Source organism: Azolla caroliniana, unplaced genomic scaffold (assembly GCF_043228905.1).
Source record: "Azolla caroliniana isolate FFs.n. ecotype wild unplaced genomic scaffold, voAzoCaro1.0.p SCAF_6, whole genome shotgun sequence".
Taxonomy (NCBI): domain Eukaryota; kingdom Viridiplantae; phylum Streptophyta; class Polypodiopsida; order Salviniales; family Salviniaceae; genus Azolla; species Azolla caroliniana.
Window position 1 is genome coordinate 7,461,681 of NW_028230441.1, and position 16,526 is coordinate 7,478,206.

General features: G+C 36.2%; 2 protein-coding genes across 2 annotated transcripts; one reads left to right on the plus strand and one right to left on the minus strand.

The window, feature by feature from the left end:
• The first annotated feature begins 1,486 nt into the window (after positions 1-1,486).
• LOC147862928 (vacuolar iron transporter 2-like) lies at positions 1,487-4,459 on the plus strand. Its single transcript, XM_087321274.1, has 4 exons — positions 1,487-1,850; positions 3,016-3,101; positions 3,207-3,321; positions 3,852-4,459. Exons 1-4 carry the CDS (start codon positions 1,525-1,527, stop codon positions 4,144-4,146), a joined length of 822 nt encoding a protein of 273 aa, XP_087177400.1. The 5' UTR covers positions 1,487-1,524; the 3' UTR covers positions 4,147-4,459.
• Positions 4,460-10,294: 5,835 nt separating this feature from the next.
• Positions 10,295-14,072, minus strand: LOC147862929 (GTP-binding protein YPTM2-like). Its single transcript, XM_087321131.1, has 8 exons — positions 13,929-14,072; positions 12,580-12,652; positions 12,432-12,479; positions 12,283-12,330; positions 11,727-11,798; positions 11,471-11,626; positions 11,269-11,372; positions 10,295-10,751 (listed from the first exon to the last, which is right to left on the minus strand). Exons 1-8 carry the CDS (start codon positions 13,940-13,942, stop codon positions 10,658-10,660), a joined length of 609 nt encoding a protein of 202 aa, XP_087177257.1. The 5' UTR covers positions 13,943-14,072; the 3' UTR covers positions 10,295-10,657.
• Positions 14,073-16,526: the final 2,454 nt, after the last annotated feature.

Consider the following 16,526-nt stretch of genomic DNA (forward strand, 5'->3'; position numbering starts at 1 on the left):
ATGCATATTATAAATGTCGAAATTTATAATATTGTTGTGTTGTAAAGGACGATGCTATCATGTTTTTTTTTTTCCCAAAAAGATGCTATCATGTTTTCTTAATGGGTAGATATCAATGTCACGTATATAATGCCGTTTTTTTCGAAGTAAACAATTGTTATAAGGAGACTTTATAATGAAGACCCCATCATCGTGTTTATATATTTGAGTTAGAATTTTAATAATATAATTGTTTTGCATAACGAATCATTTGGGCACACGTCTAAAGGGTCTCATATAGCTATTATATAAATGCAATGTTTGCACATTATGCCTTAACACATATTAACATCTTAATGTTCCTCATACTATAACTTTGTTTCTTTAATGTAACGAAAACCATATTTTTACTAATCAAGCTTTACATTGTAGTACAATCAAAGAAGAAACACCTTAATTAGCTAATTTATCATTGGAACGATTCCTAAGGTTAGTTAAGAAAGTGACACAAGCAAACCTCAATCTGATCTTGTATCAATACTAATGTTGCATCTCCCTACCTCTACAAACAATCATGTCATTCCTTACATCAACAAACATAGGATTTTATTTATTCTTAGATGATGCCTTTTGATCCCGATCCCCCTGGCTTTTGAATTTAATGATAACACCTTCATTCACGTGCATATACTAATTCTTTATACTCTCTCTCTCTCTCTCCAAGATTATTTAGCATTGATAAGTTTCTCAAAAAGATAGATTTCACTACCCAAGCCTTGTCGTTATATAATTTTATATACATTAATTATTACACCACAATTATTGATGGAAAATCATTGACTTTTGAGTTTCTTATTTGCCCCCCACACTTCATAACCGTTTTGACATAGGGAAATCTACCAAACTACCCTAAAATGGAATAGGGTTTGATAGACATTACGCCATCATCCATGTATTATAGAAGTGCACTTCTTTTAGTCTTTCAGTTACCTTTACATGTTGACTTCTATGCAAAGTAGTGCAAATTGCCTAATCAAATCTTCTTTGCACTTGGTAATAATAGCTTCCATGCAATCATGCAATGTTCAAGAATTCTTTCTTTGATACGACATGGACATTGAAGACAAGCCATTTCTTTACCGTTGTGGACGGGGAAAGAGTTAAAATGTGGCACTGTGAAGTGACCGGACAAAGTGGGTTGGATCCGGTCCGTGGATCATGGAGACTGGACAATGCGGTTATGGATTCGGTCCACAGATCACAATGGCCGGGTGGGCCGGACAATGTGGTGTAGGCTGGACAATTTATCATGTCCCCACACTAGGGTTAGGTTTGAGCTTTTTATTACATATTATTATTGGTCTTTCACTTCTATTCATGGGCTCTCAATTTTAGAAACCTGCAAAAGAGAGAGGAAGAATATGTACTTAGAATAGAGGCAAGCAGAGAGAGAGAGAGAGAGAGAGAAAGTAGAGAAGAAACATATATACATACGAGTCCCTTGTTCTTGTTCATTGTGCTTGTTCTGTGTGAGTTGACCCAGACATGGGAGATCAATTGAATGTTAATGATAAAGATGATGATGATCATCAGATTCAGCAGAGGCAGAAGCAGAAGCATGAAGATGGAGAGGAAGGGTTGCATGCCTCTCTCCTCATGGTGCCACCAGGCCCCCGCGAATCGGAGCACAAAGAGCAGCACTTCACGGCGGGAGATGTCATCCGAGACATCATCATCGGGATGTCGGATGGGCTGACAGTGCCGTTTGCGCTTGCTGCCGGCCTCTCCGGTGCCAATGCATCCTCGTCTATCATCGTCACTGCCGGCCTCGCTGAAGTGGCCGCAGGTTCCATCGCCATGGGCCTCGGAGGGTATGCAAATCTCTATCTTAATCCTGCTCTTTATTGTCCCGTGTCGACCAAACAAGGATTTGTTCAATTTGTCAAGTTAAACAAGGATTTGTTCAATTTGTCAAGTTTGATATTCGATGCCCTATTCTTTTATTTCTCTTGCTCGCTTGCAATTGTTTTAATCAAATGAATTTCGATATATCGACCAATTTAACAAGGATTTTTTAAACTGTCAATTTTGATTTGAAGCTCTATTCTTGTATTTTTCTCGCTTGCAATTGTTTTAATCGAATGAATTTCGATATATATTGGCGAAAGCTATCGATAAATGTGTTTTCTGATTAGATTTGTGAGAGATTTGCTTGATTACAACGAATTAGTACATAATGTGTTGGACACAAAAATGAGATGTACAAGCACAAATATTAATAGAGCTGTCAATTTAGCTATAATTATTCGTGATGATGATATCAACAAGCTCATCAATCAATGTAAAAAGATGAAAATATTGGTAATTTTTGGTACCATCTCTGGTAATCCTTATGGGATATCTGTTCTGATCTGCTCAGAATTAATCGGATACATGTGATAGGAACAATGCAAAATCGACGGTGATTATAGCATTGCCGTCCCAGTATCAATCATTTGAGTGATTCTTGTGGATCGTCCATATTTCGCAGCCTATGTCAGAGGTCCACCATTTGAGTATATCACGAAAGTTGCATTTCCAATGGCTCAAATAAACAGCCATGCATGTGGGGAAACCTGCAGTAATGTACATAACAACTGTTTTCTTGTACTATCCTTTTAAACCATGCACCATGCTGTTCTCGCCATTCGGTCAAGTTTCTTTACAGAAAATCTCAAAGAGATATGGCAGGGGGGTCTTTCTCAAATCATGTGGGGTCTTTCTAGTGGCCATCACTGTTTCTTTACCGAAAAGATTCAAAGGATTACCAAATCATTCTTTAGCCCAAATGATGACTACCATGCATAATTACATACATACACATACACGCATATATTGTTAACATATATGCATGTACAGATAGCATCTGAATTAAAGCTAGGTTCTGGGCCGAAAGAAAAATTATGTTTGAATTGTAACATATATTTTAAAAAGTCATCAGAAAATCAGTGAATTTTCATGCTAATAGTGAATCTGGAATTAATTTATATTATGCAGCTATTTGGCAGCCAAGAGTGATGCAGACCATTACCACAGAGAGAGGGCGCGCGAACATAAAGAGATCCAGGAAGTCCCAGACACTGGTAGAGATGTTTCTTTCTCTGTATGGTGCGTGTGTAGGAATTATATCAATATGGAAATGGCAACAACACTCTGAAATTATGGATCAAATGATTATATGTCTACAGAAGCTGATGAGGTACGAGAGATCCTTTCGAAGTTTGGATTGAAGCCTGAAGAATACAATCCGGTCGTGCAAGCCTTGAGAAACCGACCAGACGATTGGGTAGAATTCATGATGCGGTAAGGTGCTACATTATATTTATATTTTTCTGAATTCTCTTCATAATCTTATTGTTCGGCCCTACCTGATGATGATAACACAATTCTTCGTCTCTCTCTGTCTAGAAAGTTGTCGGATCGTAAGATTTTTCGCCTGCCTGATAGTAATCTCTTCGAATAAAAAGCTTGAAATTGAGCCTTCACAAAGTTAATTTTCAAACCCCCTGATAAGCTTTCATGACCCCATAAAAGGCATTATAAGATTTACCACATAAAATGTCTGTCCATGGAAACCGCAGAATTTATAAAAACTTATATGGATGAATAAAATTATTGCATGAAAGAAGTGTTTTGATAAAATTTTGAGTTCAGCGCCTCGTGAATAGCCATGGATCATGATTGCATCGCATATATTTATGTGATAATTTGCTAATCCTTTTGTTAATGATCCACCTTATTTCTAAAGTCACACCCTCATTTGCTAGTTTCTAATAGGGTCTTTACACCTTCATTGTTACTTAAATGCAATTTGCTTTTTAATGTAAATTAAGGTTCGAGTTGGGTCTCGAAAAGCCAAATCCGAAGCGAGCATTGCAAAGTGCGTTGACCATCGCGGTTTCTTATATTCTCGGAGGTCTGATACCACTCTTTCCATACATGGTGATGAAGGATGTGGACATTGCATTGTTAACATCGGTTGCTTTCACACTAGTGGCCCTCCTCGTGTTTGGATTCGTGAAGGGCTACTTCACTGGCATGCAACCCATTATCAGTTCCCTTCAAACTGCGTTTATCGGGGCCATTGCTTCTGCCGCGGCCTTTGGAATAGCGCTCCTTATTCGCTAACTTTGGTGTAATAACCCACTTGTTTTGGCGATATATATTGCATCATCCATAAGTTTTATATCATGAAACTTTAGGACAAGAGGAAAGACCGCCTGTCATTGCAAAAGATCGATCGCTCAACATTTTTGAGAGTGCAAACACAAAGGAAAAATTCGATGAACTTTTTGTGAGTGAATAAAAAGGACACATCTTGGAGACCCAATGGGCTTCTAAGAAGCAATGCAGAGTAGTACATTACTCGCGTGATATCTGATTATACAATTTGGTTTTCGCATACGAAATCCATAAATAAAAAATCAAATGCCTTGAAGTTGTGAGTGCTAGCTAGTGAGGGGAGTTTGCATGGCAAAACATGTGCACTTTTAAATGTGTAAATTTCTCAATACTACTGAAGACTTATTTAATGAGTTCCCCAAATATTATGGGCGATTGTTATTAGGTTAAACATATGGTGCAATGCAACAAATGGAATCTGGATAGACTCAAATTCTACAATATTATTCTACAAATTCTCGGTCTTGACCTCACTCGTGTAGCATGATATGTGAACATAGTTATCTGTTATAGAATCAATTTGGAGTCCTAATTGTGCCCGTGTAGTATAGTAACACCTTTCATCCAAAGGAGCTCAAATCTAAAGGTGTCAGCATATTCTTGTTTTGTAATATTCACCTTAGTTTTACATCATATAAACGTCAATGTCAAATTTGGATTAACGGCATTAGATGCGAATATTTTGGCATCATCATAGACATTTAAAGACGTTCTTGCGTAAAAAATGATTTGGGTTCAAACTTTGATATCAAAGGAACTATTAACTCATTTCTTGGTTAACCTAAGTATATTTAAGAGAGGAGAAATAGAGTAGAGCTTTGATCAAGAGAAAGATGTGGGCTCAATATAATGAATTACCTAGAAGCTACCCATAAATTTGATATTATTTTGCTACATGCATGTCTTGAGAAGGGAGCAAGCTAGGAATTCTCCTACAAAACCACCACCCTCTATTATAAGGTATATTAGTTTTGAGTAGATACTTATTCTTATTGGAGAGGGCATCCATAAAGTTTTTATGTCAATGCGATGAAATGAACGCTTTGAGAAAGGTAATCACATAAAGTCTAACCATGATTAAACGAAAGCTTTGAGAAAGAATAACACAAGTTAGTTTAACCTCCTAAGGGAAGAAAAGCTTTAGAAAATACGTTTGGATACTCAAGTTGAAAGGAAAGCATGACAAACTTGTTAAATATTAATCTTGTTTGGTTAAATTGGTTGTGAGAGGTTTCGGTACTCGAACGAAAGACATGGATTTTGATTAATGCATCTCACCAATGTGAATTTGAGTTCCATTAGAGGTGTCTTTGGTTTGGTAGCTAGTTTGAACCTTGAGCTTGAGTAGCTTGATGATAGGAATACATGGATCAAACTTGGCCGACTTTTAGGTTTACCGACAAGCAAGCAAGGACAAAACAAACAAGATAGAAAATAAACAGACACGGATTTAACATGGAAACCCTAACTGTGAAAAACCACGGGAGCCCACAGACTCCAAACATATCACTATCAAAGTGTTTACAAGTATGTTCTCAGCGTCCCTAGCCGACTAGGGAAAGGTCAGTTCTGTCAAGGCCACAACCTTGAATAGATCTTCATCTCAGCTGACAGATTAACACATTGAACAGAAAGGAAAGCAAGAATACCAGAACTTGGTATGTGCAATGTCGTTGATCAACTGATCAAATTCGAGGGTCAACGTTGAAGAGGGCTCGAGTTGCACAACACCCAGTTCACACTCTTTTGTCTTTTTCTCTCTTCTATATCGTTCTTTGTTCTCACCACAATGATAATGCACTCTAGTCTAGGGTTTATGCATACAACTATATACACATATATGTATTTACATATTTATCCCTAGACGAATCGGCTTCAGCCTATTCGGCACTTAGTCTTTGGTGGATCAGCTCTTAGCCGATCATAGTCGGCTCTCAACTAGACATTTAGCTCTTAGCTAGCCCCTTTATACTTGGCTGACACATAGCCTGCCCTTAGCCGAATCAGCTCTTCTCCCATAAGGAGGGACACCATTTCATAACAAACTCCCCCTTCACTCTTGTATGGGAGAGTCAACCATCATTGCCTATCCTAGCCGACAAGCTTTAAGTTTGTCCATTGACAAAACTTTCATTAGCATGTCTGATCCATTATCATTCGTATGGATCTTTATGACAAGAAATTTCTTTTCTTCCACTCTCTCTCGTAACCAATATCTCCTTTGGATATGTTTGTTCTAAGAGTGATAGGCAACATTCTTAGCAAGGTGGATGGCACTTTGATTATCACAGCTGTAGGAATTGATCTTGCATCATTCTTAGATGACCAATTAACTCCCTATGAATCCATATTATTTCCTTGTCAGCTACTACAACAACCATATACTCAGCTTTTGTGGTCGACAAAGCCACAACCTTTTGCAACCTTGATTTTCATGAGACGGCTCCCTTGCATAGGTCATTACATACCTTGATGTGGATTAGTTGGGATTAACATCAACCGACGTATCAGAATCTGTAAACCCCTCAAGCACGGGTTTCCCTAAGTCGTATCTGAGACAAACACTTGAGGTGCCTCCTAGGTATCTGAATACCTACTTCACTACAACCCAAACTCCTTTCTGGGATTGCTCATGTACTACAACATTTGCAATCTCTGGCCTGGTACACACCATATCATACATCAAGCTTCCCACAACTGAGGCATATGGTATCTTCCTCATCTCAGCTCTATCCTTTTCGGTCTTCGGACATTGATTGGCATTCAGCTTGCGATTTGTTGGCAATGTTGAGCCGTCTAGCTTGGAATTCTGTATGTTGAATCTTTGGAGCACCTTTCCCAGACTATGTGCATCCCAAAGATTCGCGTTGCCGAACCCAAATCTTTCATTGCAAAAGACTTACTCAAAGCCTTTTTCAGACTTGAAATCTTCTTTGTGTCTTGTCTGACTATAAAAATATCATCAACATACAATAGGAGACCATCATATCTCTTAACAAAAACACAATGGTGGGCTTGTGTTTTGTAGAATCTATAGTCTACCACGAATCTATGCTTTAGCCCATACAAGCTCTTTCTTAGCCGGCATACCAAGTTTTCTTTCCCTTTCTCTTCAAATCCTTCCGGCTATTGCATGTAGATCTCTTCTTCTAGATCACCATGCAAGAAAGAAGTCTTGACATCCAACTGCTCTATCTCCAAGTTCATGCTAGCTGCAATGCTCAACATAGTTTTGATGGATGTCAACTTGACAACTAGAGCAAATATTTCATCGAAATTTACACCCTTTTTTGTTGGAAGCCCTTCACCACAATGCAGGCTTTGTATCTAGGTAGATTTCCGTTTTTCCAGGTTTCAACTTGTACACCCACTTATTTCTGAGTGCCTTCTTTCCTACTGGCAACTTAATCAGTTCATATGTGTGGTCTCATGCAACGAATATATTAGATTTGTGAATTATTTATAATCACAAGAAAAGTACATACACTGAGTATTGGCAAGGACATGCAACATCCAAAACTGATAAGTGCTCCTAGTTGCTCACTTTAAATAATGCTAACCGTTGAAGGAATAAAAGATAACACGTCTTCAGTTTCTTACTCTTCAATGGTTGGATCCCTAATACATGCAATGGTTAGTAAATGAATAAATATTACTCATGGTGTTAGTTTTATAGGTACATATCCTTCCAATTGTAATATGCCTCACGGAGATGTTGTGAAATGCACTTTTAGATATATGTGAGGTACCTCTATGTTTTGGAGGTTATAAACATGGCAAGGGATCTTGATGATCAAAAATCTACTCTTGCATTTGTATTTACTTTTGCAAGGGTGCCATATTGTGATATACACAAGAAGAAAGGGAACCTCTTCTTACCCCTTTTGGTGGGTAGATGCAAGTCTAGTTATGTATACATCTCATGTGCAAGGGTGCACATGTATGAGAAGAATATAGGCACAAGGATGTATCCCATTTAAGTACAAAGTCCTATTTAAGGCTTTAAGGTCAACATACTAACTAGATTTTATTTGTGTAACTACTAAGTTATATAATTAACAAAATAACTAAACCTAGTTGAGTTGATATCTCAACAATTATTGATATTGTTGATATGCATACATGATATTGTTGGTAATATTCTATGTGCTAAGGTCACTAGCATGGATAAGTTTCTTGATGAAATCCTTTTCGTCATATGTATGTAAATGGGCCATGGACACCCAAATGTTTATTTTCTTCTTTTGTTATGTGAATAGGGTAACACATTCTTGTACCCTTTTATTTGGTGATAGTGGATAGTTTTCTGGAATTGGTCCCATGGTGTTTCTATCCCTCATAGGGGGGTTGTCACATTAAATTTTGTGGTGGTGTTTGTGTTGTTTTTCATAAATAATTGGCATTGAGATTATATTTGCTCCCTAATCAATGGCATTTCTAACAACATCATCATGGTGAAGGCAACATAAAATCACAAAGTATAGAATGTGTGGGTAGACTTGTAGCTAGAACCATCAAACACATCGAGAAAATCACAAACGTCCCTAGTCAAAGGTAGAGTTCTTTCACATTACTATATGTATAGATAATACCTTCAATATTACTCATAAGCTTACCTTTAATTGGTTTCAAAAGCATCTTCATACATGACAAATGGGTACAAGGATATCTCATTGCTTCAATAAAACTCGTAAGGTTACCACACATTGATTTCAAAAGCATCTTCATTCATGACAATGATCTATTTTATTGTTTTATTTCTATTGTAAAAGATATTTTCAAAAACTTTAAGCCACTAGTCCACAAGGAATTACGCATTTTACGGTGGTTTCTTTAAGTTGTTGCCTAATTTCCCATCAAACACGTGGCCATGGCCATGGGCCATAACACATTGGTGACAGAATGCAAAACACATTTCAAATGCATGTCCCATCTACCTCATGTTTCCTCCCAAATATGTATATTTATGCATTGTAATGTATGAAAGTGATATATATCACATCTAGGTTACGGAACAAATTTAAAGAAACAAAAGAAAATTAGCACTCCCAATTAGCATGGTTACAATGTCAATGGTATCAATTTCTTCATATTTTCACAAGATTTCACAGAAAAATGTTATCTATGCATGCACTTCTCTAAACATATGTTTTTCATATTCTTGAGGATTTGAGCATTTATATACCTCTTCAATATAAAAGGTGGTAAGCTATGCACACAATCAATTCCTTTGAATCTTGTAACACATTCAACACGCGCTTCCTTTCAATATAAGTTGGCGTACCATCAATTCCTCAAACCCTGTACACATTAAATAAGCACCTGGATGTCTTTACACAGATGTTATCCCTTCATGTTCATCACGACAATTTTCTGTTAAGAGAATCATAACTTCACCATTAGCTTGCACATTTCTTTAAAGTGGTTGCTGATCAAGAGTTGTGAACTTTTCTCTAAATATGTACGTTTGTGGTATGGGGAGAATAAGGGGCACATCGAACTATATCCCCATCTATAATGACTTGAGACCCACTGAGATCCACCGGAAAAGGTCTCTGGCAACAGGAACAAGGGTGTTGCACTAGTGGTTCCTTTAAATTATAACTCACTGAAATATAGTTCTACATGACAAGTACTGGAACTGACCAGAATGAGAAACATTTCAGAACATTCAGAGCACATCATAAGAAATAACTATGTTCCTTATACCACAGAATTGCAGTTTTGAAACAAAGTTATGGAACTATTTTCAATTGCACATTTTCAGCCTAATCAAATAAGCTAAATGTATGGATTCAGACAAAGTTGTGATCATTTGCTGGAAAACAATCTGACTTAGTTCAAATTTAGCAATGAAGGGGATATAAGACTGGGAAGTGTACACAGAATCAGGGTGCAATAGAAGCTGAACAAGCTATAGATGCATCAATAATACCATGACCATCAATATAATCTGCCTGGATAAACATGCCACATGACTAAACTAAAAGACTAACTTTTACCAACAGTGAGAAGGAATAGATTATAGCATAGATATTACAATATTTTGTTTTAGAGTATACCTGCATAACCATACTCATAAGACGATATGAAATGCACGTAAGAATCAATATATTAGACAGAAATAGGAATAGCTTTGTTAGGAAAGCCACAATAAGTCTGTACAGTCTACTACAATAGAAATTTAGCTTCACTGATTTTAAAATGAATGAATCGGTTGCACATGTCAACAGAATGATAGTTAGTTATCAATCCTTTTCAACTTCAGCACAAATTAGGCAAAACACCCTAAGTGAGGGTTTGTTAGACCCTTAATCAAAAGGCTTTCAGCCAAGAGACAGGACATCATATTCAAATGTACAAACTGCATTGGCATCATATGCTCCTTGTTGGTGGTGAATATAATCATTGCAAGTCTTCAACATTAGAAACAATCACCTGAATAGAGAAGAATTCTCTAAGAGCAACAACCTCCTTTCTGTTGAACTGGTTGGCCTTGCATTTGTACAAGCTTGGGTTTGTTTGTATTCATGGCAGGCTGGCTTGCCATTCTGAGAGAGCACACAGTATATATTCAGATTTAAATAAATTCAGATAATTTAAATAATCTTTATATCAAGGATTTCCAACACTTTGTTACAATTTAGTTATTCAATGCAAGTGATGTTTTCAAAGCCATATTTGAAAAATTAACTTGTAAAAAGAATCCAAAATATGCAGAAATTTTCCACTATTTCCTCAAATTTGTTATTTTTCTATGATCCTGGTCAACCCTTGAAAGAGCAAATATATGAGTAATTATATGGTTGATTGATCCCATTTTTCTCTCTTTCAGGGGTTGACCAAGCAGGATATGGAAAATAACAAAAACACAGGTTCACAGGAAATAATGAAAAACTAAGGAATCAATTTTTTCTTGAACTTGTACAGCTCAAATTCAAATGAAAAAGCATTAAATCAATAATGTGTTACAGCTACTAGAGCTTGATTTCAGATGAAAAATCACTAACTTGAGCATTTCCTAAATGACCATTGTTATCATTTATATAACTTCTCAGACCAAATCACCTGTTCTTGATCTCAGCTGCCATTGTCATAAAGGCTTCCTCAACATTGGTTGCATTTTTTGCACTCGTTTCCAGAAATGGGATTCCAATCTCATCAGCAAAAGCCTATATATTTCAGTTTAAAACTCCATGAAGACATTGCATGCTTCTTTCAAAGGAAGTGCTTGAATGTTAGAAATATATTATCTATCTATCTATCATACCTTGGCAGTTTCAGTATCAACAACTTTCTTGGCTGTTAGATCAGCCTTGTTACCAACAAGAAGCTTATTCACATTGTCACTTGCATAGCGATCTATTTCATTCAACCACTGCTTCACATTGTTGAAGCTTTCCTGATCCGTTACATCATAAACGATCTGAAATAGACAAGTTTAAAAGATAGGTTAAAGAACCTTGACAAAATGCTCACAATCCAGAGACAGATGTTTAAAACGATGATTAAACCAGTGTACTCACAATGATTCCATGTGCTCCTCTGTAATAACTGCTGGTTATTGTTCTGAAACGTTCTTGACCAGCAGTATCCCACTGTATAATGAAAAATAAATTAAGTTTTTGTAATAGTGAGTATCCAGCACTAATGCAGTTGAAATTACACGGTTCATATGAACCACAATCATCGGGAGAATTTCTCATATTTGCCAATTGTCACGATTTCATGCATACAGTCCAGGCTCTTTCCTTGATTTTCAGAAGATTGGTCACATGCTTAAAATACACAAGCGTGTATATGAGATATGTTTAAATGAAATTCGATATATTGACATTTCAACTAAACGTTTTATTACACAGTGGAAAATAGGAAACCGTAAATTTTTTTCTCACTATACAAGCAGGCCCTAAGCACAAGAGTAGATATACAATAATAAATACCACCTTCAATTTTAGAAAATTGCTCATTTTCCTCTCAAATTTGAGGCTCTATGAACAAGCCTAAACAGATCTACAACATTAACCATTGCACTGATCACCTTTCTTGATTATAAATAGGATCGAAGGGGGTATCACTTACAATCTGCAGCTTTATTGTTTTGCTGTCAAGATCAACCGTGCGGATTTTCTACAGCATCAATCACAACAACACGCACATAAATACCAGAAGAATTATAGGAAATGAAAGAACTAGAGATTGCTGTCAAATAATGAAATTATGATACTCACAAAGTCGACACCAATGGTACTGATATAACTCTCTAGGTAAGAATCATCCTATATATAAAACAAATTTCAGCAACAAGAGTGGTAGGACATCATCCCTACTATAGAACAAAAAACTTTAAGAGGTAGAATTTAACAATAAAAAGTTTACCGCGAAACGAAGAAGAAGACATGATTTTCCAACACCTGAGTCGCCAATGAGCAATAGCTTAAAAAGATAATCACTGAAGACATCATCACCATAAATTTGTACGTCAATAACAACAAACATTGAAGGAATGGCTGCTATCAGGAAAGAGAGATTTATCATCATTTTGATGTGGACTTAAGCATACAAGAGACAGAAGATAGCCATAACAATGGCCATTAAATCCATAGCCTATCAGTTTCTTCGTGCATCAAAGAGATAAGAAAAGAAAAGATCTCCAGGTCCAGTGGATCCAGTGCTTTTCATGAGACCTCATTGGGAAGAAAAGAAAAGAAAGGGCGGTAGATCCACCAAAACACATTTTTTGCTTCATTGGGCCTCAATTAAATTGAAAAGAAAAGAAAAGAAAAGAAAGTTCAGTAGATCCAGTAATCACATACTTTCGTTCATGAGAAACCCACGAAAAAAGAAAGGAAGGATATGAAGTCCATCAAATATCGCATATTTTGCTTCATGGAATAAATAATCAAAGAAAAATAAAGTCATGAGATCCATTAAAACACAGTTTTTGTTTCATGGAAAGAAAAGATCAAAGAAAAGGAAGGCCATGAGATCCATTAAAACACACATTTTGGTTCATGGAAAGAGAAATCGAAGGAATGAGATCACAGTAGATCTATAGAAAGAAAAATCAAACGCAAGAACCATTAGATCCCTTAAAATAGAAAATGTGTTCCTTTTGACGTCCATGGGAAAGATAAAGAAGTTCAATGGATGCATTAAACAGATGTTTTGCAGAAGGCATATAAAAAGAAAGACCAGTCGATCAAATAATGCACATATACAGTCTTCTTCAGTAATTATCTCCACACAAAAAACAGGAAATTCATAAGAGATCCTTTACAATAGAAATTTCACCTTCCTTAAAATGTGGACATTAATTAAACAAGGAGATTTGTTTATTTCTTAAATAAATATATCAATTCAAAACAATTGTCTCTCTTTCCTTTCGACATCCATAACTTAAAAGCAGGCCATAGTATGCACTAGACATACTTTTTTTCGTTAACATTGGAGAGGTGTGATTCGACAGGTCAGAAAAATGGCCACACGATAACATTAACCGGGATTGTTCTTTCGTTAGATGTGAGTAGTAAACATAGACAAAAGAAGACATAAATATACTTCAAGGAGGCAGATCTAATAGCATGATGATTTTCAAAGACCTCAGAAGATTAAAACGGGCAAGAAAACCCTGTAGAAATCCGGGGAAAAAGAAAGAAACATAGAATACGGATTTGCAAAGAGGTGAAGGTAAAAAGATCTAGATCGGAGAGGGGAGGGGGACTTACTATTCAGGATTCATGATGAAGAAGGATGATTTTGGCAGAGACGAGACGAGGGAAGATCGGATCTGGAGGAAACAGGTGTTGGCGATGGCGTGCTCCTCCTCCGCTTCTTCCTGTCTTCTCTTTTCGTTCTTTCTCTTCCTTCTTCGTGAACACAACACAACACAACACACAGACACAGACTGATAAAAGAGAAGCAAATTTGGGAGATAAATAACAACAAATACAATAAATAATATCGTTTATTATTTTGTGATTTAATTTCTCAGTAATCAAAGGGTTAGCCCACTCAATAAACAACTAATTATTAATTAATAATTGAATTAACGTTTGCATTATGTACTTAACTAAACACACTAACAAAAAGCGATTTTGAGATCAATAATAAATCACATTACTTTTATTTATTTGATTTATTAGATCAATTGCTTGTTAATATTAAACTCTCTTTTTTAATATTAATTAATTACTATTGGATTAATTAACTCAACATCTATTATCATTATCATTATTAGATCAATTGCTTGTTAATATTAAACTCTCTTTTTTAATATTAATTAATTTAATAATTTGGTTACCTTGGACTTCGGCCTTTTTCTTTTTCCTTTTCTTTTCTTCCGGCACGGGCAATACAAAAGAGAGCAGAGAAGAGTGGCCCCTCGGTAGCCGAGTGACCCCACGGGCAGATAGACCAGAACAAAGCGTTCTTCTAACACACTCCGATTGTCGGTCTACATATCAGGCCCACATTCTTGAACTATGCTCGAAGCACGCAAGCAAGCCACATGTTGCATGCAATATATGTTCTATCAAATTCAAGTGAACGAGGTGAGTATCCTCCAACTAACTTTGATATGGACACGTTACAACCTAATGGAGTGTGTGTGCGCGCGCGCGCGCGTGTGTGTAGTGGCGGTCTAACTTGTGAGACTCTTTTGGATGACCTTTCCAACTGAACTGACAACCATTTTCCTCCTCTCTCTGCCTCACTCACTCTCTTTCTTACCTTCAATCATAGGTGGAATGAATGTGTTACTTAATGGTAACAATCGGCAATGGTTCAGTTTGAACCGAACCAAACCGCAAACTGTGGTTTTAACGGTTTCAACGGTTCAGTTCAAGTTTAGGTTTTTATTAACGGTTCGGTTCGGTTTCAACAATCAAAAAGCAGTTTAACGGTTTTTTGTTTTTTGTTTTTTTTTTGTAATTTTAAAAAATTGTTTTTAAACAATCTTTTCATTTTTAGACCTTATTCTCACATTTTAGGAACATCTTAAATATTTTTAAAATTTTTAAAAATGAAATATTATAAATTTTAAAATTTTAAAATTTTGACCTATGTTGAAAACTGAAACCGAACCACGAAACCGCAGTTTGTACGGTTTAATGGTTTAACGGTTTGAAAAAATAAATGTTTAACGGTTTGGTTTAACGGTTTCGTGGTTCATGGTTTGGTTTGGTTCAGGTTTCAAAAATTTTAAACGGTTCGGTTTGGACCCTCTCAAACCGAACCGAACCATTGCCGATTGTTACTTTCCGGATGGAACCAAGAAAGGGCGCATAACACTTGAAAATAAATGTTCGGTTGTCTTATAAATATGTACTCCTTCACACCTTTTTGTGGGCGTAACATCTTTAGTCGAGTCTTGTTGAAAAGAGTTTGAAAGCGCTCAAAAGTGTTTTTGTATGAAGTTTCTTTAAGTTGAGATACAAACGTTATACATGGTCCTACCCTCGAGATTGAATCGTTTCCACTGAAAATATGGGAATGGGAATGCTCTAATATTTCATAAAAAATAAACTCCACTCACTTCCAAGAATTACATGGGGAGCAAGTAAAAAAGTTCAAAAGACACTAAAAAACAAAATGACAAGATTCAAATGGATGCAGTATATAAAGAAATGGTTTAGACGATGGAACGCTTTATGATTTTTGTGATTTAAATGGATGCAGTATATAAAGATTCAAATGCTTTATGATTTTTGTGATGCTTTTTGCAACGCCAATTTATTACAACTTACAATGCTTTTTGCAATGCCAATGTATTACAACTTAGGAGAGCTCCAAAGAGTCATGCTTCACAATTATATAACATTTGTTACAACAAACTACGCAAACATCTTCTCTTGTTCAACAACCATGCTCACCCACATATGCTAACTAGTATTGTTTGTTTGACTTATCTCACATTCTCTTTAATGTGAGATGGGGAATTTGGGCACTCATACAAAGACTCATTGGTTATGCATGTTTTTCCCCAAACAATAAGGGGGAGTCCAAGCATATTAGTTTACTATAATGTTCGACCTCCCATGATATCAAGATTTGCCCCACATTTTCAACCATGATCTATCTTGTAAGCACATTTCTCTTTGAATGTGACCATACAAGACATGAATATACTCTCACACACACAATACTAGGCTCCAAATGGATGCAACATATAAAGACATGGTTTTGGGAAATTGTATGCACTACATTTGCTTCATGTTGCATCAATAGGTACTACGTGAATAAGGTTTTTTTACAATATATATGTATCTTGGCTTGGGAAATATGTGGAGCCTAACACTTCACACATGTTGCATATGTTGCACCAA

Coding starts and splice junctions, on each gene's coding strand:
- LOC147862929 (XM_087321131.1), bottom strand. Junction 12,480..12,579: donor GTCTTCTTCTTCGTTTCGCG/GTAAACTTTTTA, acceptor TTTTATATATAG/GATGATTCTTACCTAGAGAG. Junction 11,627..11,726: donor GAGGAGCACATGGAATCATT/GTGAGTACACTG, acceptor TGTCTATTTCAG/ATCGTTTATGATGTAACGGA.
- LOC147862928 (XM_087321274.1), top strand. CDS start 1,525: ATGGGAGATCAATTGAATGTTAATGATAAAGATGATGATGATCATCAG. Junction 1,851..3,015: donor ATCGCCATGGGCCTCGGAGG/GTATGCAAATCT, acceptor TATATTATGCAG/CTATTTGGCAGCCAAGAGTG. Junction 3,322..3,851: donor TGGGTAGAATTCATGATGCG/GTAAGGTGCTAC, acceptor ATGTAAATTAAG/GTTCGAGTTGGGTCTCGAAA.